The sequence below is a fragment of the Canis aureus genome, chromosome 32 (genome assembly GCF_053574225.1).
Source record: "Canis aureus isolate CA01 chromosome 32, VMU_Caureus_v.1.0, whole genome shotgun sequence".
Taxonomy (NCBI): Eukaryota; Metazoa; Chordata; class Mammalia; order Carnivora; family Canidae; genus Canis; species Canis aureus.
Window position 1 is genome coordinate 15031997 of NC_135642.1, and position 27515 is coordinate 15059511.

Genomic DNA, 27515 nt, shown 5'->3' on the forward strand with positions numbered 1-27515 from the left:
CACGTCGGGCTCCCTGCATGGAGCCTGCTTCTCCCTCTGCCTGTGTCTCTGCCTCTCTCTCTCTCCCTGTGTCTCTCATGAATAAATAAATAAAATCTTAAAAAAAGAAAAAAGAAAAAGGAGTAAAAGCAGATGGAAAATGGGGTCTGGTCTACTATAACCCCTACATTCAAAAGGCTATGCTAGTTTTCATCTGTACAAAATGATTACGCCTTAGGTCTCATAGACTATGTTACCTTAAAAGGCTAATAATATTAACAATTTCTGGAGTTCCTGGAGAGGAATGGATAAACAGAACAAGACTACACAGGCCATGATTAATAAATAGAAAATCAACATAGCAGAATGAAAAGAATACCGATTCTGAAGTCAGACATGCTGAGTTCAAATTCCAGTTCTGCCACCTACTGATGGCAAAATTTTGGGCAAGTTACTTAACCTCTCTTCAGCTTGGTTTCTTTACCTGTGAAATGGGAATAATAATACCAACCTCATGGGCTGTCTTGAGCACAATGCTGATAAACTCTAGGTGTTCAATAATGAGGAACTATATTATTTTATCTTTATAAAACAAACAACTTGGACAATTAAAACAAGAGGTACATCACTACTGAAGCTTTCCTAGAAAGATACCAACTGAAGATAATCTACCAGAACAACTGCAAAGACAATTTAACTACTATTAGTAACTTCCAAATTTTCCCTGCCATGGAATCCAACTGCCGAAATTTTATGAACTTCCTTTTATTTGTTAATATGTACACTTCTACCACCACTTCTTACCCACTCAGTTTTTACTACCTACACTTCCCTATTCTATTCCCAAGAACCTGTTGCTCCTCCAGCCTTATTTCCATTAGCCCCAATCCTTTTCCTCCCATTATGTCTAGCTGTAGCCTCTTTCTGCAGTCCTAGTGACCTAAGGACTTCCTCCTTTCTTTCTCTATTCCTCTTACTGTTGTTTCTATACAGTGGTACACTATCTTTCATGCTTCTCTTTGCCTTCTCCTCTGCTTCATACTCTCTCAGTTCCTGGGAACCTTGGTGAAACAGACTCGAGAGGGAAGCAATAAGCTATGATGCTCATAACAGAGGATGAAAAATAGTGGCAGAAGGAAAAGATTAAATGGAGAATATTATAGGGCCCAGACTATATTCCTGGCTTTCTCTTCCACTAAGAACTTGACAAATTCCAGCACTACTTCATTTTTCCTAAAAGACTCTACTGGCTATAGCTACCCATAATTTGCACTACCCTATCTCTAGCCTAGAAAAATTGTTTTTGTTTTGAATGACTGGTCTATACAACACTGTTAAGAATTACCATTAGGTACAAGTACCACAACTTAAATTCTCCAGGAATCCTTAAGGTCAAAAACAGGGCCCTAAGATACCCTATACATTCTCTCACCTGGCTATGGAGCGACTCTGTATCATCCCCAGGAGCACTGACTGGTTTTTCACCACTCCCCCTCTCAGTCTGAACTGTGGCATCTTGTTTTCCAGAATTCTGGTCCACCGTACTGGTCCCCTGTTCACACACATTCTTTACAGTCTGGGTTGCTGCTGACACAGTTTCTGGGACCCACAGGGAACGTTCTATGGTCTGGATTCCTATGTTATTTTGGCTGGGTCTCTCAATCAAGGCATTACTAGGTTTTTCCTGATTGGTATTCTGTCCTTCTTTCTGGCCTTCTAGCACATCTGTCTCCATTGCTTCCCCTTGAGGACTGGATGGCCCCTGTGTGGCCACCTGCTGGGAGATAGGAGAAGGAGGGTCTTTGACAGGACAACTGGGCTTCACAGGCTGTTGACTCTGCCTGGTCCTTTGTTCACCTTCCAATTTTTCCTTCTCTTCTTCATCTTGAGTACTTGGAAAACTGAGCGAGTTCCCCCTAAAAATCAACCATATAAAGAAACCATGTCAAGTAAGCAAGTGTGAGTGTGTGTGTAATGGCAAGAGGAACCATAATTTGTCAATTTGAGAAATGTGGGGAAGGGAGAAAATAAGGTGACTGAGCATATCACCTTATAAGGCTTTTAAATATAATTTCCTTTAAAAAAAAGGTTTTAGATAGAGAGCACGGTGGGGAGGGGCAAAAGGTAAAGAGGAGAGAGTCTCAAGCGACTCTGCCTGAGTGCAGAGCCTGACACAGGGCTGGATCTCACTAACCTGAGATCACAACCTGAGCTGAAACCAAGAATCAGACGCTCAACAAACTTCACCATCCAGATGCCCCAACATAATTTCACTCTTAAAAAAATAATGATACAAAGGATTATCCCACCATGATGATAAAACAGTTATAAAATCTCTTCCCTTCACTAGTTATGAACTCTGAAACTTGTACCACACAGGAAAATAAGGTAAACAAAAAGATGTAAAGCCATGACTAAAGTCACAGTCAATGAAGGCAGTTTAGGGATCTACTTCAAAAAACTTCAATTAGGTCAAGATGTCTTATTTAGGCTTTTTTTGGTTCTAACAGTCCTTAAATGACTCCTAGCATTCTGGATACTTTTTCCCCTCCACCTCAATCAATATTTTTAGGAAAAGAAACAATATATACAGGATAGATTTATAGATGAGATTCTAGCTTTGAGAGATATACTAGTGTATCTTACAACTAACAATTTCAGAATGACTTGATTCCTCAAAGCTCTCAAAGTACAACCTACTCCTTTTTCGTTAGTCTTCCCATTTGGCTATCAGTAATGTATTCATTTATCCCACAAGCATTTGATTCAAGTCTCCTACAAACCAGATACCATGAAGCTCTGAGGTGCCTAAGGGCTTTCTTAAATGTCCTTAACCAGAATAAAAAGGCCAGGTTAACTCCAGGTCAGGTTACATAGAAACTTGACATTCATATCTTACTCATCTCTACTTCAAACATCTAATACAGAGCTTAATATATAGTAAGCACTTAATAAAGAAACTTTGGACAAAAGAATTAATGTAATTAATGTTCTCTCCATTGAGTAACTGCAAAAATCTACTCTCAGATTAAGTAAACTAATTGTGTAAGTAGCAAATTCATGTAAAAAATGCCTAAAAACTTTTAACTTTTTGATAAATTATGAGTTCAATGAGTCAGTACACTACAAACAAAACAAGAAACTAAAGATTTTGAGGCTATATTAAATGCATAGCAGCCAGAATCAAGATAAAAGGAATCCATTCTGAACTGACCATGGTGCAACCATATCTGGATCTGTTTCAGTTTGGCATATCATAGTTCTTAATTTATAAAACTGAGATATACCTAGAAAAGAATAGCTAGGATGATCATGGATCTAAAAAAACATGTCAAATGTTGCTGTATTTGGCTAGAGACAAATGGAACTACTCACTGAGAAAGAGAAAGCTGTCTTAATCTGGGAGGAACTCTGACCCCGTAAGAGCTGAGCTGACATGTAGGCAGAAAAAAGGGAAACCTGAAGAGCTCTTTGAGAAATGCTCTGCTCTCAGGAACCCCTGAGTGGCTCAGCAGTTGAGCGTCTGCCTAAGGCCCAGGGCCTGATCCTGGAGTCCTGGGATCAAGTCCCATATCCGGCTCCCTGCATGGAGCCTGCTTCCCCCTCTGCCTGTGTCTCTGCCTCTCTCTCTGTGTGTCTCTCATGAATAAATAAATAAAATCTTTATTAAAAAAGAGAGAGAGAGAGAGAGAGAGAGAGAGAGAGAAATGCTCTACTCTGGATATTGAATAAGAAAGAGAAGTTTCTGAGATTTTATCTTGTTGAGCTCAGCTTACCAAAAGAGGAGATTAAAGAGAGGTTTAGAATAGAGTTCTAGCCAAAGAGCCTGGTAAAAATTTGGTGGTAATAGTTTAAGTCACGTCAGGAACCTCAAATGAATAAGGATATATATACAATAAAGAAATATAAGAATAAGACCACCAGGAGACAGATGAGAAAAATCTACCTCTGATAAGGTTCTAAGTGACCATAAATACAATTTACTTAGCACAGGGCTAGATACACAGCAGAGCTCAATCAATACTAGTTGCATAAAACAATTAAGACCTGATTCATTTGTTCTATAACCTGAATATTCATGTTTGAATCTTTCAGACAGCTAACATGTCACAGTTGAACAATGAAAGTCAAAAGCTAGAAGGCATAGGACTTGACTGCTATTTAAAGAACTCAATTACCACCTTTCCCCACCCTTAAAGAAGCCTACCACATTTTACAGAAGCTGTTTATTTAGGGTAGAACTTCTGAATAGAATTTCGCTTCTCACGTAAAATTTTATTCTTTTTTTCCAAGTAAAATTTTATTTAATTGGTGAGTATTAAGTTGGGTTTTTTTCCCCAAAGAGTTCATCAGAACAACTTTCTTCTCTCTCTAAAGACCAAAGGTGTCTCATTGTAACATTAGCAATATTCGGCAGATTCCTATCAAATATCAGAAATTGGTATTTATCATTCTCATGTTAACATCAATCAAAAGAATGATGTTAACATTACAGTCATTTCCCCCCAAGTTCATAGAACAGTAGGTAAAAAGCGAAGCCTTAATTGCAACACGTATACTGCCAGAAATGTTGCTCCAACTCCTACCAAGTTCATAAATCCTTAAACATAAACATAAAACAACTGAGAAATACCTACCATAAAGATGTATATGAATGTCCCAATAAACAATAAAGAAAGAATCTTTAGCACTAGAAAAGAGCTTTAGAAGAAAAGAGAAATCCAATAAATTGTTAAGAAGGGCCATATTTCTCTTTATTAGTTCCAGCTACACAATCCTACCTTGGTCACTATATGTCAGGTTTGAAACTTATGCTAAGAAAGCAAATTTTAGTAGAAAAAGTCTGGATAAAATTAATCCAGAGTGAAACAGGTAAGAATAAATTTCCCTACTTAACAAACTTCTAACCATTACATTCTGAGTGTAGGTCTGTTTGTGGAGAAACTGAAATCAAATCCATCTGAATTCTCAGGCCTTTGTTCTACCAAAGTTAAACAAAATCACCAGCATCTTTGTCTTTCTATTTAAGATATTCTTTAAAAAAAAAAAAAAAAAAAAAAAAAAGATATTCTAGTAAAATAGGAAGGCAATACAATGCCAACAGTAAATTTAGTAATGCTGGGCCATTCTTACATCACTTTAGGAATCAGACAAAGTGGCATTTCACCTAACAAGTTGCTTGATACAATAGAGAATATGAGCTATTTGATTCTCAAGAATATCAACAAGCTCACATTTAATAATCAGAATGCTAATAAAAGCACTGAAATGTTTCTTCTCATTATTTATGTCAATAAAGAACATAAAAATTATGTTGCAAAAAAATACTATTAGGATTATACCCACTGACAAAACATTATCAAATTTCCTAATTACAAAATCACTGAATACCACCTAATAATGAAAATACAAGCTTATTTCCATTGCCATTAATTACTTCAGTATACTAAGTATAAAAATTGTATGTCCCAAACAAGATACTTTATTTAAACAGAAAAAATACTTTGTAACTAAAAAATTCTTTTCTGTCAGGGAAATTCTAAGAGTTTATGGAGTAAAGAAGTCATGGGCAAATCTTAATTCCATCAAGTATGATGAGATTTAAATTTGGAGTGAACATCTCAGTTTTGCCCTATGGGAAACTAAAAACCCCAAAACGTCTTGTTATAAATCAACACGTGCAAAACTAAGAAAAAAGGAGTAATCTTAAAAATATAGAATGATACATTTTACTTTTTTTAGAATGATATAGTCTCATAAATTTATGAAGAACCATTTCAAATTGAAAGAACAAGCAGATCAAGACAAAAATCTGTGTCTATAAAATATTAAATAAAATTTCCCATGACATCTCATTTATAAATCCATCTAGAATATGTCACAGTCCCTCAGATAAAAATGTAAGCTCAAGTTCACAAAATGGTAGTAATGTACATTCCAGATTTTGGTACCAACCATTCTGCAAATCAATACAACTATGGAAATAATGCTCACCTGATGGGTGCAGAGGGAGGATCCTGACTTCGAGCCTCATCATCTTGTTGGGTTTCACAGACACAGCTAAATACAGACACAGTCTTCAGAGGACTAAGATAATAAATTAAAGCAATATACTGTGTTAGTTTTGAAAGGATAAGTACCTCTGGAGATTACCCTTTTCAGGCACAAAGGGAATAAAATTCTTGCTCTGCACCCTAAACCTCAAACCACCCTATATCAAAATATCTTTCTTCATACTTGTTATAAATTAGCACAATAAGAAAACTCTCAAGAAGATTCACAAGAAATAAGATGGACAGAGGAGTATATCAAATACCATAAAGATCCAATCAACAAAGTCTAAACTTTAGTACTCTTTTAGTAAAACCACTCAGTGTCTTCAACAAATTGCTAGGGGGAAAAATGGGGGTGGGGTAGGAGAAGGAGATTCTTATATATTAAAAGAAATTTTAACTTAAGGGACATAATCAAATTTGATGAGACAAATCAGATCAAACTTTAACTAAAGAGACATAATGTATAGACCTTGTTTGGATCTTGATTGAATCAAAGTGTAAAAAATCTTTAATGAGACAATCGGAGAAATGTGAACACTGATTACTTTTTTTGAACACTGAATATTTGATGACATTAAGGAATCACTGACAATTTTAAAAGTATGAGCATAGCACTGTGATCAAGTTCAAAATAAAATCCTTATCCTTTAGAAATATCATTAGAATATTTATAGATAAATGATATAATGCTGGAATTAGCTTCAAAATAATCCAGTAGAGGAGAGTGTGCTAGAAGTATTTATAAATGAATCAAGACTGACAATGAGTTGGTAATTTTTGACTCTGGGTGATGATTATGTGATGGTTCATTATACTCTTTTCTCTACTTCTTGAAATCTTCAATAATGAAATGTTTGAGAAAGAAGATGACAGCAAGTAATCTAAACAGAGCCCAGTTACAGACAACACTTTAAAACAGTGTACTGCTTCACCTAAATGCAAAAGAAGCAGTGATCATTTAAAATATTCAAACATGGGATCCCTGGGTGGCTCAGTGGTTTAGCGCCTGCCTTTGGCCCAGGGTGTGATCCTAGAGACCCGTAATCGAATCCCACATTGGGCTCCCTGCATGGAGCCTGCTTCTCCCTGTCTGTGTCTCTGCCTCTCTCTCTCTCTCTCTCTGTCTCTCATGAACAAATAAAATCTTAAAAAAAAAAAAAGAAGTTACTCCTTAGGGGCAGCCCGGGTGGCTCAGCGGTTTAGTGCCCCCTTCAGCCCGGGCTTGACCCTGGAGACCTGTGATCAAGTCCCATGTCATGCTCCCTGCATGGAGCCTGCTTCTCCCTCTGCCTGTGTCTCTGCCTCTCTCTCTCTGTCTCTGTGTCTCTCATGAATAAATAAATAAAATCCTTAAAAAATAAATAAATAATAAAATACAATACTCAAACATAGCTTACTGTAAATGATTTCTTACGGTGAACCCAACTGTAAACGTGAATAGTTGAAGATTTTGAAAATCTAGATTCTCATGTACAATTCAGTTAACAACAATACCAATGAATTTTGTCTCTTTCCATGATCCACCAATCCAACCCTCCACCCTCAAGTTTTACCCTTATCTTTCATCCTTACATTTGGCACAAAAGATTAAGCAGCAGCAGGTTCAGGTATACAATTATGTTAAAACCAAAGAGATCAAGTATATACTCAATTTTCTTCAACTTGTAAGACTACAGAATATTAAAGAGACGTAACTGAGTAAGAACCCTAAACTGCTTACCTTGCAGATTAAATATGCAAGGGCCAGGAGAATAACTAATCTCCCTAAAACAAGGTTAAGTACAGATCAAAGAATTTACACATGGGCCAGAAACTTGAAATTGAGGGTCAAATTTAGTCCACAGACATGTTTTATTTCAACAAGTAAGAAATTTTGTTTTTAAAAATCTAGCTTTCAGGGATCCCTGGGTGGCACAGCAGTTTAGCACCTGCCTTTGGCCCAGGGGGCGATCCTGGAGACCTGGGATCGAATCCCACGTCGGGCTCCCAGTGCATGAAGCCTGCTTCTCCCTCTGCCTATGTCTCTGCCTCTCTCTCTGTGTGACTATCATAAATGAATTTTAAAAAAAAATCTAAAAAAAAATCTAAAAAAAAATAAAAATATATAAAAAAATAAAAATAAATCTAGCTTTCTCTTTAAAAATGTAAAGATCGGGCAACAGAAGTTCATACTTTTGCATGGTAATAATCAGCTGGAATTGAAGAGAGCACACATGTTCAGCTGGCAATCATCTTTAATACTCTATGCTCTTGCACCTAGCCTGCTTTACTTACTTACTGTACCTACCAAGCCCAATTTAACAATCCTCACCTATATTTCACCAACAGCTGCAAGTATGTTCATGCTGGATGACTCATGTCATAAACCAATGAAACAATTCTACTCTTGCAGCCACCAGATGGCAAAGTTTACTGCAAAAGCCTCATATGGGGTCAAACTCAGCATCAAAGCATTACAGCATTCATGACAAAGCAAAAGTAACAGTTCAACACAATAGTTAACTTGGCAGGCAGAAGAGAAAATGGCCTGAGGTTGCGGCTGAGTCAGGAATCTTTGAAGGAACAAGGTCTAAGGCTATCTCTTGTTAAATCCTTTGTTACCTTACTAGTAGCAGCAATAATCTCAGTCTTACCATCAGAAAAAGAAAAAAATGGCACTCCCACATGAACAAAAGGGAGAAAGAGAAACACCATTAAATATATTAGTTCTAAGTAGAGTAAAAAGCTTTATCAGACTAAAAGTATTATAAAACAGCCTACATTAGATTCAACACATGGCTAAGTCCTTTATACTGGAGTTTCATTTTAGTTTTTTTACTCTATTGATAAATCATCTTCCCTTTATTACCAGAGTGGCTTTGTATATTAAATTCCTCTAAATAGCAACCAGCTCTGGTTACCTGGCAACAGCCTCAGCAACAGCAGTAGATCCATTTTTTCTTTCACCAGTTGCAGGCTCTGAATAAAAACAAAAGCAAAGACAGAAAGGAAAGAGAAACAGAATTCAGTTAATACCACACCTAAAAAGCTGCTCTATTAATAATTGCAACAAGTAACAAAAAGAGGTAAAAATAAGTGAACATAAAGATTTCTTATCAATTAATGGTACAAGTCTTTCCTCACTTGCATCAAATTAATTTTCTTTTAAACTTCCTAGAGAAGACAGTCTGTCCATAAATATAATAAAATGAATTACTAAATAGTAATATGTAAAAATGAAAACTAAACTTCTGAATCAATTCATCTCTTCTCATACAAGGTGCAAAAAATTATATTAGAAAATAAAAAAGTTAAAACAAGAAAAAACTTTAATAAAAAACTATGCAAAAAGTTTAAATTGATGTACAAATTTTATTTAATTTTTTTGATGTAAAAATTTTAAATAGTGTGGAATTTTAAGAGAACTCACACACAGAAAGTACTCAAGTTCTTCCCAAAGTGCTTTTGGGACAGATAACCTTAAGAACAAAACACATTTTCAAGAAAGAATCTATAGTAAAGAATTAAGGGTGATATTGAAAAGAATCCCATATTCTCAAAGCAATGTCACTAATGAGGCCAAAGGATTAAAATTTGTTCATTTACAACTTATTCCAGCCTTAGAGAAAATGACAAATATTTTTAAACTGGGTAGCTCAGTCGGTTAAGCATCTGCCTTCAGCTCAGGTCATGATCTCAGGGTCCTGAGCCCCAAGTTAGGCTTCCTGCTCAATGGGGAATCTGATTCTCCCTATTCCCCTCCCCTTGCTCATGCTCTCATAGTCCTCCTCTCTCTCAATTAATAAATCTTTAATAAATAAATAAATAAATAAATAAATAATATTTTAAAAATAAATAAAAATAAAATATTTCTGATCCAACATAATCTAAACAAAGTAGCAATTGAAAGTTAGTGGTTAGAGCTCTGGCTCTGAAAGAGAAACCTGGCTCAGGTCTTGGCCCCAGCATTTAGTAGTCCAACCTGGGAATAAATTCCATCTTCTGTCAGCTTCCTCATCTATAAGATAAAACCTCACAGGTTTGTTGTGAAGATGAAATGAGTAAAACTGTAAGTATGGTGCCTGTCTGATACAGTGCTCTAGTATCAGGAAAGGTAGTAATATCATCCAGAATGTTAGCTCCATTTAAGGTCTTCCAGTTGTAATTTCAAATCTAAAGATTCAATCTTTTTTAAAAAAGGGAGGGGAGCCTGGGAGAGGGGGCCTGGCTGGCTTAGTCAATAGATCACATGACTCTTGATCTTGAGGTTATGGGTTCAAGCCCCACACTGAGTATAGAGATTACTTAATAAAATCATTAATAAACAAACAAACAAGGCTACCACATACTCTCTTGATAAGCCCTACCTGATTTCAGTGATAATTAAAAGGAAACATGTAATACTTTAATTTCTACTGAGTTAATAAGATTCAAATTAATAAGCACTGAAGGGACGCCTGGGTAGCTCAGCAGTTGAGCGTCTGCCTTTGGCTCAGGGCATGATCCTGGAGTCCTGGGATCAAACCCCACATCAGGCAGCCTGCATAGAGCCTGTTTCTCTCTGCCTCTCTCTCTCTCTGCCTCTCATGAATAAATAAATAAAATCTTTAAAAAAATAATAATAAGCATTGAAAAGCAGGATAGCACTGTAATTCAGACCCAGACTTCTGGTTCTTGAAACTAATTTGTTGCTGTCTTTTATTTTTTATTGTTTTTTTAAAGATTTATATATTGGGGGAGGGGTGTTAGGGAGAGCAGGCACATGTGCACAGGATGAGGAGGGTAGGGGCAGAGGAAGAAGGAGAGGGAATCTCCAGCAGACTTCCCACTGAGCACATAGCCCAATACAGAGCTCAACTCCACAACCCTGAGACCACGATTTAAGCTGAAACCAAGAGTTTGACACTTAGCCAACTGAGCCACCCAGGCACCTGTTTTTTGTTTTTTAGAGTTTATTTATTTTTTTAGTAATCTCTATACCCAATGTGGGGTGTTTGAACTCATGACCCTGAGATCAAGAGTCACATGCTTTTCCAACTGAACCAGCCAGGCGCCCCTAGTTCTTAAAATTACTTTGAATTCAGGTTACTCCATTTTACTAGGTGTTTGACTCTAAGAAAGGTGCTCAGTCTTCCTGTGCCTCAGTTTCCTTACCTATAAAATGAGGATAACAACACAACCTATTTCACGGGTTTGTTGAGAGATTCACTAAGCTGTACATGTAAAATGCTTGACATATCGTAAGAACTCAAAGTCTATTAGCTAAAATTTCTTCTTTCCTTTGGTCTCCAGAGAATGAGAGGCCCTTCTTATTCAAGTCCACCCATTCTATCTGTAGTCTCTGAAAGCTTCCTCTCCCAATGCCCTCAGGGTTTTGATCTATCAACTGTTCCCCTTATTCCCTCATTTTTAACCCATCTCTCTTTTGGAGATTTCTTCCAGTCTATAAATTTCCTTAGGCCTCTCTATGCTGAGGCACAAAAATGAAAAAAAATCTCCTCCAGTCTTGAATTTCTAACTTGGCATTATTTTTTCTTCCTTCCTCATATTAACTTCTCAAAAGTAGAATACATTTGCTACCTCTTCTCCCCAACAATCCTCAACTATCGTCAGTATAACTCCCACTCAAAGCACCATACTGAAATAGTCCTTGCTAGAATCACCAAATGGATCCTAATTGCCAAATCCAATGTACATTTTCCGTTATACCTTATCAGACCCTCACTTTTGCATCTAACATTGTTACCTTCTTATAATTCTCCTCCCCATAGACTTCCATCTTTTCATACTCTCCTAGTCCTCTTCACTGAATGTTCCTTTATAATCTCTTTTATAAGATTTTTTTTTCTGTTCTAACTTCATTAAAAAATAGTATTTAAAAACTATCTGGTGGAAAAATTATAAACTTTCATGTCAGATCTGATTCAAACTCTAGCACTACCTCTTAGCAATTACTATGACCTTTAGCGGGGTGCCTGGATGACACAGTCAGTTCAAGCATGAGACTCTTGGTTTCGGTTCAGGTCATGATCTCAGGGTCCTGAGACTGAGCCACATATCAGGCTCCCTGCTCAGCAGAGTCTACTTAAGACTCTGCCTCTACTTAAGACTCTGCCTCTGCCTCTCCCCCTCTCTACTCCCCGCTCTCTAAAATAAATAAATATTTTAAAAAATTTATTGGGGTGCCTGGGTGAATCAGTTGGTTCAGCATCTGACTCTGGTTCAGGTCACAATCTCAGGGGTCCTGGGACTGAGCCCTGAATCAGGCTCCACACTCAGCAGAGAGTCTGCTTGTCCCTCTCTCTCTGCCCGACTTGCCCCCACCGTTTGTGCTGTCTCTCTCAAATAAATAAAATAAATAAAATATTTTTAAAATGTGTGTGTGTGTGTGTGTGTGTCCTTACTTAGGTATGTAACTTAAAAGCTCTCTTTATGACTGGAAATATTACCTACCTTAGAGTACTATCATGAAAACTTAATTCAAATGTAGATTCATTCTGTACTTTTTCCCTCCTTCTTACTTCCATATTCAACTTGTCCCAAGGTTCTCTATTCCATGTACTGCTCAGATTCATCCCCTCATCTCCACCTCCACTACTAATGACCCTATTTCCTGGTTAAACAAAGACTGAGTTTTCCAGGCATGAGACTAGGAAATGGGCAAGGCAAGGCAAGGCATAATGCACCAAGGCAAAAGTTTTTAAACACTCAGCTGAGCCTTTTAAAAAAGCAAACCTGGTATTATTCCCTTACCTAAAATTCTTCAGTATCTCAGCATGATGTAAAAGGCCTTTCTGAACTGGATCCTACTTTTGCAGCCTCCTTTGTACCTTCCCTGTATTTTAGCCATACCAATCAATGTGCAATTAATTAATATGAGAAACAGTCAACATAAGCCTATAAAGTGAATCCTCAATTCTACATTTTCTACCCTCTCCTGAACTGTTTCTGAATATGGAAACTGATTACTTTAAAAACAAAGGTTTAATACAAAGAAACATAACACTAGAGATTATAAAATGAAGCATCTTCAGTAACAAGACAGTGACTAGCCGAAAGCAATGAATTAAATCTTCAAGAATAAGACTTTAGAGATTCATTTATCATTATACAAGTATTAATTACTGTAATTAGAAGAAAGAAAATACTTCTCAGATGATCTGTACCTACTAATTACCCAAGATTAACAGAAAATAAAACTTACTTTCCAGAGTAAACTGCAAAGACTCTTCACTCGTTTCAGTCTCAGGACTGACCAGTTTCATTCTTAGACACAATTTATCATCCATTTCTGGGGCAGCCCCAGGCTCCCCTTTTTCATTCCCAAGTATGGGATCGTTGATCTCCACCATGCTTTCAGACATGACATCACTGGTTGCTATGGTACTCTCCGGATAGTTGCTAATATCTGTAAGGAGGAGGAAGGAGGAAGAAAGAAGAACACTAAAATACAAACATGAAAACTACAATTCAAGGTCATCAATTTGCCTGTTTGGTTCCACAGCTCTGCAGGATTGAGGGGGTTCCTAGGATAGATCCTGTCACAGTATCAACAACTACGCACTAGTATTGACACCTGGTCTTAAGAGGAGCAACAGGATTCAGTTCCACTTCTGCATCTGGACAAAGGATGCTGCATGAGCCCTCAGCCAACCCACATCTGCAAAGCATCAGGCATAGGTAGCAGGAGACTCCAGACGGCATGATTGTTACCTCCCAGCACTGACTAGAGAAAACAAATAGGTTAATGCAGAAGACTACTGGCTACTTCAGGGAAGGAGGACCTAAGTTTTCCTTCCCTATCAAGCAGCAAACTGATAGCCAGGGTACTGAATAAATAGTACTTTTACCCTATTTCCTGACCCTTCCTTATAAAAATAGCTCTGTATCATTGCTTTGTACCCAGATTCAACTGCCTTGCAAGTAATAAGAGTAAAATCCTCATAAATACTCCCTTCCTTCCTTCCACTCTCTTATTATCGCTCAATATCTTACAGGAGTAAACTTATGGAATCAAATACCACAACCATATTCTTCCTAAGACAAAAACCAATCATATCAAGCAGACCCAACTCCTCAGATCTAAAAGAATCACTTGCATAAAGAATGGTATATCAGAAATTCTGCTTTAAATATCATTACATGTTAGTCACTCACCAATAGGAGTACTGTGTCTTTTGGGCTCCAATTTTAGGTGACCAATAAGAGGTGGAGTTGCACCAGTTAATGGTGGGATAATTTCACCTTCTTTAGGCAAAGTGAAATGAAAAGGAGTTTCTAGAGGGGGAAAAAAAGAAACAAAAAGGAAACCAAAACAGAAATATATTTAAAAAGTAAAAGTGAAAAGAACTGTAAGAAATATTTCAATTATTCTTTCCTTTTGCTGCCCAAATCGGCCTCACTCCCAACCCTTCTCACCAAGGCTCCCAAACAATCTCCTACCATCCTCTGTGTTCCAATTACGGCCATCAACAACAGGACTGACATAAAGCATACAACCAAAAAACAGACAAACTGAAGAAGCCCAAAGTTTAGAGGCCCTGAGGAACAGGAGGTGAGAAGTAAGATGTACCGACCAGCATACTCTAGGCCATAATAGTAATAATCTACATGTCTGCACAGTGGTAAATCTCACATACATGAGCATTCCCAGTATACACATTTTGGTTAGTCACCAATAAATTAATATAAACATAAAACATTTGTCGGGGTGCCTGGGTGGCTAAGTGATTGAGCATTGGCCTTCGGTTCAGGTTGTGATCCTGGGAGTTCTGGGATCAAGTCCCCTATCAGGCTCCCCACAGGAAGCCTGCTTCTCCCTCTGCCTATGTCTCTGCCCCTCTCTCTGTATCTCTCATGAATAAATAAATAAAATCTTTTAAAAAACAATAAAACATTTGTCAAGATACAAAACTTCACTTTTTAACTAGGCCTTGGTTTCAAATTTTTACTAATCAGAATTAGTACACTGCCAAAAATGATACTTTGTGATTTGTTTACTTCTTTTATTTTTAAGATTTTATTTATTTATTCATGAGAGACACAGAGAGAGAGAGAAGAGAGAGGCAGAGACACAGGCAGAGGGAGAAGCAGGCTCTATGCAGGGAGCCCGACTCAGGACTCGATCCCGGGGCCCCAGGATCACACCCGGGGCTAAAGGTGGCGATAAACCGCTGAGCCACCCAGGCTGCCCTGTTTACTTCTTTTAATGAAGTGACGACTAAGTTTGGGAGAAAAAAAGAACTGTGCCAGACTTCTCCTCTTAAACCTAACATCTGAAAATTCGTACTTACTTTCCTTTGATACCTCAAAATACCTACAATCTGCCATACTCAGTCACTGCTCCTTTGCAAAACATTTTGCCTAATGTGTATCCTACCACTACCAAGCAATTCTCCAATTCTCAGCAGAGACTGTCTTTCAATTCTGACACTATCTACCTGGATACAGCATCAGATCCCACAAATTTATAGCTCAGTCCCACTTTTAAGACTGACTGCCCCCACTACAGATGCCCATCATAAAGCCAGGTTGTTACCTGCGTTTCTGTCCCACCAGCTGTACCCTGAAGATTCTACGACCTCCTCCTTCAAGTTTGATTAAGTTATAAGAGCTATTCACAGTACTCAGAGAAACACTTATGTTTACCAATTTATTATAAAGGACACATATGAACAGCCAAACAACACAGTACAGAAGGTGAAATCCAGAAGGGTTCTGATAGCAGGAGCTTCTTGTCCCCATGCAACTGAGATGAGGTATCTATCCTCCTTGCTCATTACAAGGAGAAAGCTTATTAAATCTTGTTTAAGAGCTTTTCTTGAGTTTGATCTCCAGTCCTTCCTTCCAGGAGGAGGTTAGATAGGACTGAAACTTTCACCCACCCAGTCACTAGGTCTTCCTGGTGTACAGCCCTGTCCTGAGGCTATATAGGGATTCTACCCTAAATCACCTTATTAGCATAAACTCAGAGGTGTCTGAAAGGCTTTCTTATGAACAACAAAAGATAGTCCTATCACTTAGAAAATTACAAGAATTTCTGGAGCTCTGTGCCAGGAACTAAATGAAGACCAAGTTTCTCTTTAAAACCAAATTTTTCTTTTCATCTTTTTCCATTCCACTTCTATTCTTATGTTTCATATGAAGCACTTTAACACTTTTTTCTTCAAAGTCACAAAACAACGAAAAACCCCATCTCATATCAATTAGTAATCTGAAGGGATGTAAAGAGAAAACAAAATAAACTTTAGAAATAAAGGATAAGGGGCACCTGGGTGGCTCAGTGGTTGAGCTTCTGCCTTTGACTCAAGGAGTGGTCCTGGGGTCCTGGGATCGAGTCCCGCATCAGACTTCCCACAGGGAGTCTGCTTCTCCCTCTGCCTGTGTCTCTGCCTCTCTCTCTCTCTCTGTCTCTCACGAATAATTAAAATCTTAAAAAAAAAAAAAAAGGAAAAAGAAAGGATAAAATGTATATATGCTCAGCTAAAGGAACTGTAAAGAGTATGAGTAAAGAATTGCAGAATTACATCTTTTTTTTTTTTGTAAGATTTGAGAGAGTGCACGCGCACACAAGCAGGAAGAAGGGGAGAGGGAGAGAAAGAATTCCTAAGCAGACTCCCCACTAAGCAGCAGAGCCCGACTGGGGCTTGGGGCTCGATCTCATGACCCTGAGATCATGACCTGAGCCAAAATAAAGAGACGACTTCAAGAGACAGATGCTTAACTGACTGAACCACCCACACACCCTGGAGAATCACATTTTAAATGGCAAAGAGAAAAATAAATAAATGAATAAATGAATAAATAAATAATAAATAAATACATACATACATACATACATAAAATAAATGGCAAAGAATTTCACCATAGTAACAGAAAAAAGAGAAATGGTCAGGCAGGTAACCATTCCATTCCATGATTCATTCTCCAGCAAGTCCCCAAAAAGCAAGTCCTTTAGGTTAATAAAGAAGAACTTAGAAGAAATATGCAGCCTAAAAAGTAAAAATATATCTCACAAAGCATCAAACATCCCAAAGTATTTGATAGAATTTTGGTTCCTGGAACAATCACCTGCACTGTACTGCTCTCTTAACAGGAACCATCCCTCATATTATGACTGATCATGCAGACTTTTTAAAATCTCTATGAAATCATTTAAATCCATCCTTCTATGTCATACCATAATATGTAAATGTAACATGCAATCATTAATTTACTGAATATTATTTCTCTGTAATAGGGTTTCCTTTGCACAAGATAAAACTTATGAAAAATTACTTTAGGGATGCTTGGGTGGCTCAGCAGCTGAGCATCTGCCTTTGGCTCAGAGTGTGATCCCAGAGTCCTGGGATCGAGTTCCACATCAGGCTCCCTGTGAGAAGCCTGCTTCTCTCTCTGCCTCTGTCTCTACCTCTCTCTGTATCTCTCATGAATAAGTAAAATATTAAAAAAAAAAAAAAAAAAAAAAAGGAAAGAAAGATTACTTTAGCACCACTGACCCAGCTGTATTCCTACAGCCCAATGGAAAAATGAGTCTAATTTTATAGGCAACACTGCCACTATTTATCTGGGCCTTCAATGACTCATTCCTGGATTATTACAACAGCCTATCAATTACTTTCTCTGTCTGAAGTCTCCCCTTTTCCTCAACCCCCAATTCTTTCTGCATACCACAACCAAAGCAACATTCCTATAAAATATTACTTTGAACATGTTAGCTCTTTGTCAAAAAGCCAAGGTTTCCACTAGAAGATAAATTCCTAACTCTTTAGTCAGCATTCAATTAACCAGAAACAGCCTTTATTTTTAGTCTTTAATTATTCATATTCAGAAAGCCTCTATTCAATGTCCTCCAAATGCTTTCAGACATTTCTCTGCTTTTGTTCAATACATCTGAAAGACACCACTAATCTAGTCAAGTTATCACCATCCTGCAAAATATTTTAGCCTTTAATACTGGAATTTTCCACATATTTTAAATTCTCTGACATTTCGCATGCCTATTGTTTAAATTATCAAGTCCTTTCTTGCTATCCCAGATTATCATGAACTATTTTATATGCCAGCATACCAACCTATGAAGGACAGCAATGAACAAAATGAAACCAGCTGAGTGGGATGTTTGTCTTTATTACTAAGGACTTAAGGGAATTCATTAGTTCAAAGCAATATTTAAAAACCTTAATGTTGGGATCTCTGGGTGGCTCAGCAGTTTAGCGGCCTGCCTTTGGCCCAGGGCATGATCCTGGAGTCCTGGGATCAAGTCCCACATCAGACTCCCTGCATGGAGCCTGCTTCTCCCTCTGCCTGTGGCTCTGCCTCTCTCTCTCTGTCTCTCATGAATAAATAAAATCTTAAAAAAAAAAAAAATTAAAACCTTAATGTCAGGAAGGCCTCCCCAGTTTCTAACTTTGTTACAATCTACAGCCCACTTAATCTTCTTTTGTGCTCAAGAGAATTGGTTACTTCTTACAACAGATTAAAAGCCACCCAATTAAAAATTTCTATACTGGGTGACATCACCCATAAACAGTTTATGCTAAGAGTCTGCCTCTGACATTAACGGCTAATTAGAATGATATTCCGTAAAGTAAGCCAGTAAAGATTAGAGCTAGAGCACAAAACATACCTAGTTTCCCTACCACAGACCACCATTTGTGGTTTTAATTATAGACTTACTGAACTTGTCACAATTTTTCACATAATCAACCTATCAGAAGTGTATTCTATGTTGAATAAGGCTGGGTTTCCAAGTACCATCTTTCTAAATTTGCTTTCTCAAATTTCAAGAGGTCTCCTTAAACAAATGTCTGAGAATAGACAAGTTCTCAGTTATCTATAAATATAGGCATTTACAGTGATTGTCTCCTTTTCCTTCCCAACTTCCTATCTTCTCTTTCTTATTTGAACTTTTGCAAATAAGCATGTATCTTTTTAGTCAATAAAGCTATTAAAAAACAAAAGTATCCTTCTAACTTTAGTATACAGAAATCTAACTGAACAAACCTGGGACTCAACCAATTCATACCTTTCATTTTGTCTTTACAGACTAAAGAATCATTAACTTTTGAGTTTACTCTCATTTAAATTAGGCTCTCTTAAACTTTGGTAACTAAACAACTGTACTTTAAGTATAATTTTTTCTCTTTTCTAGCAATGCCCTTTTGAATGATTTTTTAAAATATTTTATTTATTTATTCATGAGAGACACGGGGGGGGGGGGGAGAAAGAGGAGGCAGAGACACAGGTAGAGGGAGAAGCAGACTCCATGCAGGAAGCCCAAAGTGGGACTTGATCCTGGGTCTCCAGGATCACGCCCCAGGCCAAAGGCAGGCGCTAAACCACTGAGCCACTCAGGGATCCCAAATGATTTACTTTAGACTAATTCTCTAACAGTCTAACCACTGTCTTCACTATTTTTAATTTACTCAAAACTAAAATCTTGAAGTAAGCGGAAAGTAACTTACTAGTATTTTCAACAATCTAGATAAATACTAGTAAAATAAGTTTATTACAGCAATGTCTACTATAAAAACTGTCCTGGGGACCCCTGGGTGGCTCAGCGGTTTAGCGCCTGCCTTTGGCCCATGGTGTGATTCTAAAGTCCCAGGATTGGGTCCCGTGTCTGGCTCCCTGCAGGAAGCCTGCTTCTCCCTCTGCCTATGTCTCTGCCTCTCTGTGTCTAGGTGAATAAATAAAATAAAATCTTAAAAAAAACTGTCCCTGCCAATTAATAGTGTAAGCAAGAATTCACAGTCTTTTGCATATAAATGCTAAAATAATTAAAAAGCTCTTCTAAGTATCCATATTAAAACAATCTATAGGGAAGGGGAGGTTGCGGGGGGGTCGTCGCTCAGTGGATGAGCGGCTGCCTTTGGCTCAGGGCATGATTCCAGGATCCGGGATGGAGTCCCATATTGGGCTCCTTGCAGGAAGCCTGCTTCTCCCTCTGAGTGTCTGTCTCTATTTGTATCTGTCTCATGAATAAATAAATAAAATCTTAAAAAAAAAAAAAATCTATAGGTCCTAACACTTTCTGAGCCTAAGTCAACAACAGTATTTAGATATAACACAATTATAAAAATACTAAACAATACAGAATATTAATTAGATCATTCAGATAGTTCTTTGGCATAATTGGTCAGATTCAGAGTAACTATATTACACAACTGTACAGGAGTAAAAAGCATAGACTTCAGAATTAGGAGACCTAGGTCCTAGTCCTACCTCAATTATTAACTACCTATGACTTTAGAAAGAAGAGACTGAACTCTTAATCCCTAAGTTCTTTTTTAGCTATAACATTTTCTTGTTCTGTAAAGGATGAATAAAAAATCCTGTATATAAAACCTAATGAATAGGGGCAATTTTGAAAGTTAAAAAAAAAAAAAAAAAAGTACTACCTCTAGACAAGAAGCATAAGCCACCTATACTAATAGCTAGGATAATGGCCAAATATTGTTTCTCATTTCCAAATCCCTAGAGGCTTGTTTTCTTAATTTTGTAACTTGATTGTAACTTGATTTTTTATTTTTGGAGTTTGTTTTGCTTTTAAATTTTACTAACTCTAGGCATTTAGAAAGTTTAGATTCTTTTCAGATAATCTTACATGGAATATTCTACAAATATTTCAGAAAGTAATCTATGTTCTCATTCTGGTTTTCAATAAAATAGGTAAAGAACATAAACTAATACCTTTTCCAGTTTAATGTTTAAGATGTATATACGTTGAGCCAAATTTAGAACTTTACCTAATGCCCAGAAAGAGGAAAAAATTCTGTAACAATACACTCATTAATAGAGTTCTGAATATTTTACTATGTAGGGTAATCAAAAAAAATCCTTGTATTTCAAGGCAACTGTAAATACAGAAATATAAAAAAGGATTGGGACCTAAGTAGAAAACACCAGACTGGTGTGATTTCTAAATACTTAGAAAATTCATGTTGATCATTTCTGAGTTATAAAGCACATAAACCTCGGATGATTCCATAAATAATTACAGCTACAAAAGAAAAACACATTGCAAAATTCTCAACTTCCCAACTATCACTGGCTATTCCTAAACATAATTCTAAGTTAATTTTTAGCCCTGACATAAGCACAATTCTCTCCTACATTCCCTTCCAAGTTATAATTTGGTTGGAAATACAGAACAATTTATAAGCACACTCACCACTAGAGCTTTCACAGAAGCTTTGTGAAGCATGGGCAGAGGCCTTCTCCAGCTGCTGGGCTTCTCCACCTGAGCCCAGCTGCTTTGCATTAGCTATTTTTGAGTCTTTTGTTAATGAATTATGGGTTTTTTCTTGAGGTTCAGCCTGCTGCATCTCCTGGTCAGGTTTCAGAGCATCATCTGCTCTCACTAAAGTCAAAGGAGGTTGTGGAGAGTGTACTTCTACAGGTTCCTTTTCTGCTGTCACTGATTTCAAATCTCCTTCATATTCTGCACTCTTTCCTTCCTGGGTATCAGCTCTATTCTCAGCACATGACTCTATTTCTGGAGCCTCATCCTCCCACAACTGGGAATCTGAGCATTTCTCCACTCCCTCTAAAGGTTCAGAAGAAACATCAACTCTGGGAGATGGTTCCTTCACATCTACAATGACAACACTTGAATCCTCTGAAGTAGCTTCTTCCCACGCTTCCTGATCCTTATGTTCCAATTCTTGGTCAAGTACTGGAATCTTTTGGGGGGAATCAATACTAATCACACTGGTTTCAATTTCCATAGCTTCCTGGCATTCTTGTTTGGGGATTTCTTTTGGAAGACACAACCCTTGGGACTGAGTTTCAGTCAGAGAAAGGTGCAATGGGACACTCTCCATATTTTCTTCTTTGGGCTCCTCTCCTTGACTTTCACAAGGAGTCTCAGGGATTTCTTCAACCTCAGACCCTGAAGACCCCTCCTCTGGATGATGTTCTTTAATTTCCATAGCTTCCTCCTGATCTAACACACTAGAGAGTGCCTCAGATCGAGTAGCTGGAGAAGGAACTGCCTGACTCCCTGAATCACAAGTGAGATCAATACAAACATCTTCCGCTACAGTCTCTTCTCTGCCTTTGCAACCAGTGGCTAAAATACTAATGTCATCTCTGGTTTCTGTATCATCCCCCTTCGTTTTATCATTCTGATTCAGTTCTACTTGGCCATCTTGTGCTGGATTCATCAGGATATTATCGTTTCCAGCAGGAACAAGTTTAGAATTGAGAACTGGAGACATAGGTTCCGTATCCTCAATCTGTGTGTTTTCTCCATCTTCATCAATCCTATGAGAACTCAAGCTCTCCATCTTTGGGGACTGACTATATTCACTTGTAGAAAGCATCAACTTACAAGAATCACCTGTCAATGACAGCCCAAGATCCTCAGTGGTATTCTTTGGTTCAATCTCTGAAGTTTTAGAACACTCAACAGTCAAAGATGAACTGTGCAGATCTCCACCTTTCTTCCCATCATTTGATTGTTCTTCCAAACTTGGAGATGGAATGAAAATGTCCTAAGGAGAAAGAAAAAGAAATAAATCTATTTCTTCAAAATATTTCTCTTGTGTCTTTGAATTCATCTAAAGTTTCTCAATCAATTGTTCAAGAATTATAGAACTCTAGGGCCATAATCTCGGAAATACAAAGCTAATAAATCCCCAGTCTGCAACAACACAGGTCACTTTAATCTTTTTCCTGTGAACCACTAATTTATAATAAGCATAAGATAAACAAAAACAATGAAGTATTAACTTTTCCTTCTAAGGGTAGGAACGCCCTTTAATTTAATTATACATCATCCAACTTCTAAAAATATGTCATTTATCTGATGGGCTTTCAATTACATAGTAATCATATGAACAAATGCTTACACAGCCCACTTCAGTGCTCATAATGTGGGAATATATACTTATTTTACTTCCTACTATTTCAAAATATGCTAGCATTCATAAAATAGATGTTAAAATCCAAAACTAACAGTATCATCAGTCAACTAGACACCACTACATACCAACAAAAATGGCTAAAGTTAAAAAGACTACATCCTGTTGGTGAGATGTGGAACAACTGCAACTCTCATTTGCTGCTGATGGAAAGGCAAAATGGAAAAGAGTCTGACAGTATCTTAACAAAGTTAAAGAGACATTACATATGACCTAGAAAATTCCACTTGTTAAGTATTTACCCTAGAGAAATAAAATCCTATGTCCACACTAAGATGTGTATGCAAATGTTTATAGCAGTATTATTCATAATAGTTCAAAATTGGGAGCAACTCAAGTGTTTGTCAACTGGTGAATAAAACTGTAAAACTGTGGATATTTATATTATGGAATAGTACTCAATGAAAAGGAGTAAGAGGTTAATACATCTAACAATACGAATGAACATCAAAAATATGCTAAAGAACTAGAACATAAAAGACCATATACATTTTATGATTCCAACTATACGAAATTCTCAAGAAAATCAAAACAATAGCGACAGAAGGCAGACGAATGGTTACCTAAGGTTGAAGAGGGAATCAGGAGGGTAGGGAACAGCAAAGGATTATGAAGAAACTTTTTAGTGTGAGGAAACTCTTCTACACTTTGATGGTGGTGGTGGTTACACATTTGTAGACAACTACTAAAATTCATCAAACTATCTATCCACTAAAAACAGCATTTTATTTTAAATAATACCTTAACATAAAAAAAAGTAAATAAGCCAAAGCTTAGGCATGTCTTTGTGTAAGAACTTAATTTTAGGGATCCCTGGGTGGCGCAGCGGTTTGGCGCCTGCCTTTGGCCCAGGGCGCGATCCTGGAGACCCGGAATCGAATCCCACATCGGGCTCCCGGTGCATGGAGCCTGCTTCTCCCTCTGCCTGTCTCTGCGCCTCTCTCTCTCTCTCTGTGACTATCATAAATAAATAAAATTAAAAAAAAAAAAAAAAAAAAAAAGAACTTACTTTTAGTGTGTTGTTTTGCCTGATATAAATGCTATTAAAACTAGACATTGCTGGTAAGGCATTAATTGCCTATGATTTTTAAAGTAAAGAGAAATCAATATAGGCTGCCAAACATTCTGTATATTTCATAACTGCTGATATTTCAATGTCTAGTATTGTTTACCCTCTCAGATTATAAAAAGTCATAAATTTGAGACTCTGAGGTATGGCTGAGCTCCGTATATGTATAGTGGTTTAATATTTCTAAATGGCACTAGGACAATAAACAGCCTTAAAACTTTATATACCCCTTTGCCCAATAATTCCATTTCTGGGAAATGATCTGATGGAATTAGGACTTAGGTACACTACTGTTCCATGCAAATTTATTATTTAGAATAGGAAACAAAACACCTTAAATGTCTACTAATATGAGATTCATTTAAAGATTTTTTTAAGTAATCTGTACACCCAACATGAGGCTCGAACTCAAAACCCTAAGATCAAGAATCGCATGCTCTTCACTGAGCCAGCTAGGCACCCCAAGAGATTCATTTAAAAATTATGATACAGGGGATCCCTGGGTGGCTCAGCGGTTTCACGCCTGCCTTTGGCCCAGAGCGCGATCCTGGAGTCCTGGGATCAAGTCCTGCATCAGGCTCCCAGCATGGAGCCTGCTTCTCCCTCTGCCTGTGTCTCTGCCTCTCTCTCTCTCTCTCTCTATATATATATATATGTGTGTGTGTGTGTATACATATATATATATATATATATAACAAATAAAAATAAATCTTTAAGGCAAAAAAATAAAATAAAAATTACGATACAAAGTATTCCATCATGTGTGTGTTATATACATAAAATTACAGATGAATATTAAGAGAAAAACATTCAGGCTACACATCAAATAGAAAGTTTGTATTTCAGTTTAAAAAAATTATGTGAATATGTATTTTACTATAGTCTTTTTATACATGCCTATACGATTTTCATGTGTTCTCACGTTAATAAACATATACATAAAAAGGTTAAAAGTAGTTATTTCTGAGATAGGATAACTGATGATCTTACTTGCATTTTTTTTAAAAAAACATTTTATTTATTTATTCATGAGAGAGACAGAGATACAGGCAAAGGGAGAAGCAGGCTCCCCATGGGGGAGCCAAATGCGGGGATGATCCTAGGACTCCAGGATCACAACTTAAGCCAAAGGCAGATGCCCAACCACTGAGCCACCCAGGTGCCAGTGCATATATATTAGACATCCTCTATAAGAAATAGTAATTTTTTCTTACTGCAAAAAATAGATCATTTTACAGAGGCTCGTGTAGAAAAACACTGCTAATAAACTACAAATATCTTTTATGTGAAATTCACATAACAGAAAATTAAACACTTCAGAGTGAACACTTACTTACAATTCAGTGCAACCACCACCACTCCTATCTAGTTCAAAAAATTCTCATCACCCCAAAGGAAACCACATTATCTAGTAAGCAGTTGCCCGCCCCTCCCCCCGCCCATTAAATATCTTAGAAGCATTATCAGAATAAACACTGGTGTGATTTCATTTTCTACAAGATTTTTATTCAATATATGTAGAACTTCAGTCAGGCTAACCAGCCTATCAACAACCTGTATTTGTAAAGACTGCCTGGATCTAGCCTCTGAGTGTCTGGCACATAATAATCCATAGTGCTGAGACTCCCTGGAAGCCGGGTCAGAATACCTGAGCTAAGTAAACAGAAACTCCCCAGGGCTCTGATACAGACTGATGGAGAACTGTCGGACTACTCTCAATGTGAGCCCATCTTTAAGTCTAGATTCAATACAGACCTAAATCCATAGTATCAAACCAGTCACAAACTGGTGTCACATATGCAGAGTTCAAGAGCTATTCATACAGTCATCTATAATCTGATTTGTCATCCCCTAAATTAATATGTATATCAAAAATGAGGAAAGTGTTAAGTATCAAACTATGTTTTACTAACCCTCTCTCCATCCATTCTATCCTAGTGAAGGGTCAAAGAGGCTATGCAATTAAATATATTAAGAAAAAAAAATACACAAAATTACCTTTATCCCAGTTATCTTTTGATCAATATTTATCTCATAAATATTTAGATCTTATAATATCAAGGTTGACTTGGACTCCAGGAATCAAGGTACAGAAGAAATAACAGATGTGCAAAGGTTAGCCATTAAGAATAAAACGTAAGTTTGACAGATAAGGACAAAAAAATTAAAATGGTGGATTTAATACACACATTTACTTTAACTCTTTTCCAAAACCCCACTAAGCAACAGTAAAGGAAAATTTTTTTTTATTTTTATTTTTCAAGAAAAAGAACAGAAGAAAGATAACTGCAGCAAAATTTTGGAAGAGTGATCATCTATTTGACAGACTAGCGAAAGCTGAATTCTAAGCCAGCAATGGAGACAGCCAAGAAGCAACCCAAATTATACCACAGAACCACCATGTCCAAAAAAAGATTCAAGACTTGGCAGCATCACCAGGTGACTCTGGAAATGATGGTGAGGGCGGAGCCAAAAACAGGAGGACTGGTTGAAAAGCTATTTAAGAAGCAGTTCAGGGGTGCCTGGATGGCTTAGGCAGAAGAACATGTGACTCTTGACCTCTGAAATAGTGACACGTTCAAGCCCCACTTTGGGTGCAGAGATTTCTTTAAAAAAAAAAAAAAAAAAAAAAGGAAAGAGAAAAGGAAAGAAAGAAAGGAAGAAAGAAAGAAAGAGAAAGAAAAAGAAAGAAAATTAAGAAAGAAAGAAAAGAAAAGAAAGAAAAGAAAAAAAGAAAAGAAAAGAAAAGAAAGAAAAGAAAAAAAGAAAAGAAAAGAAAAGAAAAGAAGAGAAAAGAAAAAAGAAAAGAAAGCAAGAAAGAAAAGGCAGCAGCAGCAGTTCACCTCTCAGATCCTCACTCCCTGACCTTCCTCTGCCCTGGAGTGAAATAAAGCTTCCTGAAGAGAAAGAGGCACAATTATTAGAAAGTGAAAACAGAGAGATTAAGTGAAAATTTACATATTGAAAGGAACCTGTACCTGCCTCTCAACACCCCAGCACCCCCAGCCCTCTTCCATCAATAGATTTCTAGAACAATGGCAACCAGGAGACTGGAGATTAGACATTTTTCTGGAGAAACTGACCATACTGAATCAAATCAAGATACTGATGCTAGGGGATTCCCAAAATGGCCCACCAGATCACATTACAGTGAATCCCAGAAATAAGCACCAAACACCAGTTAGAATTCTAATCAGTTTTCTGGTATTGTTCTCTGAAAGCAGATAATCAAGGATTATCAGACACTTGAGGAAACCCTCCAATTTCAAAGTCAAGGATCGAAACTAACTAAAATCTATTTGAAGAAATAGCAACTATTCCAAGGAAGAGAAGACTTCTAAAAAAACTAATAATATCCTTAGGGAGATGAGCTAGTATACCCATATTACAAGACAAAATACTATTTTTTTAGAAAAGAAAGAACATTCAGAGAAAAAAATCGTTTCTAAATTAAAAACTCAAAAGTAGAAATTAATAACTGAGGAATGTCAAAAGAAGATTGAA

At 37.1% G+C, this 27515-nt stretch overlaps 1 protein-coding gene across 7 annotated transcripts in view; it reads right to left on the reverse strand.

The window, feature by feature from the left end:
- The window catches only part of TP53BP1 (tumor protein p53 binding protein 1), a 99410-nt gene that overhangs the window by 21244 nt on the left and 50651 nt on the right, over positions 1–27515 (reverse strand). For 5 of the 7 annotated variants that reach the window (XR_013370111.1, XR_013370112.1, XM_077880831.1 and 2 more), the window contains exons 13-18: positions 21190–22513; positions 14172–14291; positions 13219–13422; positions 8936–8993; positions 5974–6066; positions 1412–1895 (exon numbers count right to left, since the gene is read on the reverse strand). Coding sequence is in view for 5 of the 7 variants with exons in the window: in XM_077880831.1 (XP_077736957.1) it covers positions 1412–1895; positions 5974–6066; positions 8936–8993; positions 13219–13422; positions 14172–14291; positions 21190–22513 (2283 nt within the window). In the remaining 2 variants the exon portion in view is untranslated. Of the gene's footprint in view, positions 1–1411; positions 1896–5973; positions 6067–8935; positions 8994–13218; positions 13423–13590; positions 13817–14171; positions 14292–21189; positions 22514–27515 lie in introns of those variants that run through there. The other 2 variants (XM_077880830.1, XM_077880832.1) reach the window with 2 other exon arrangements.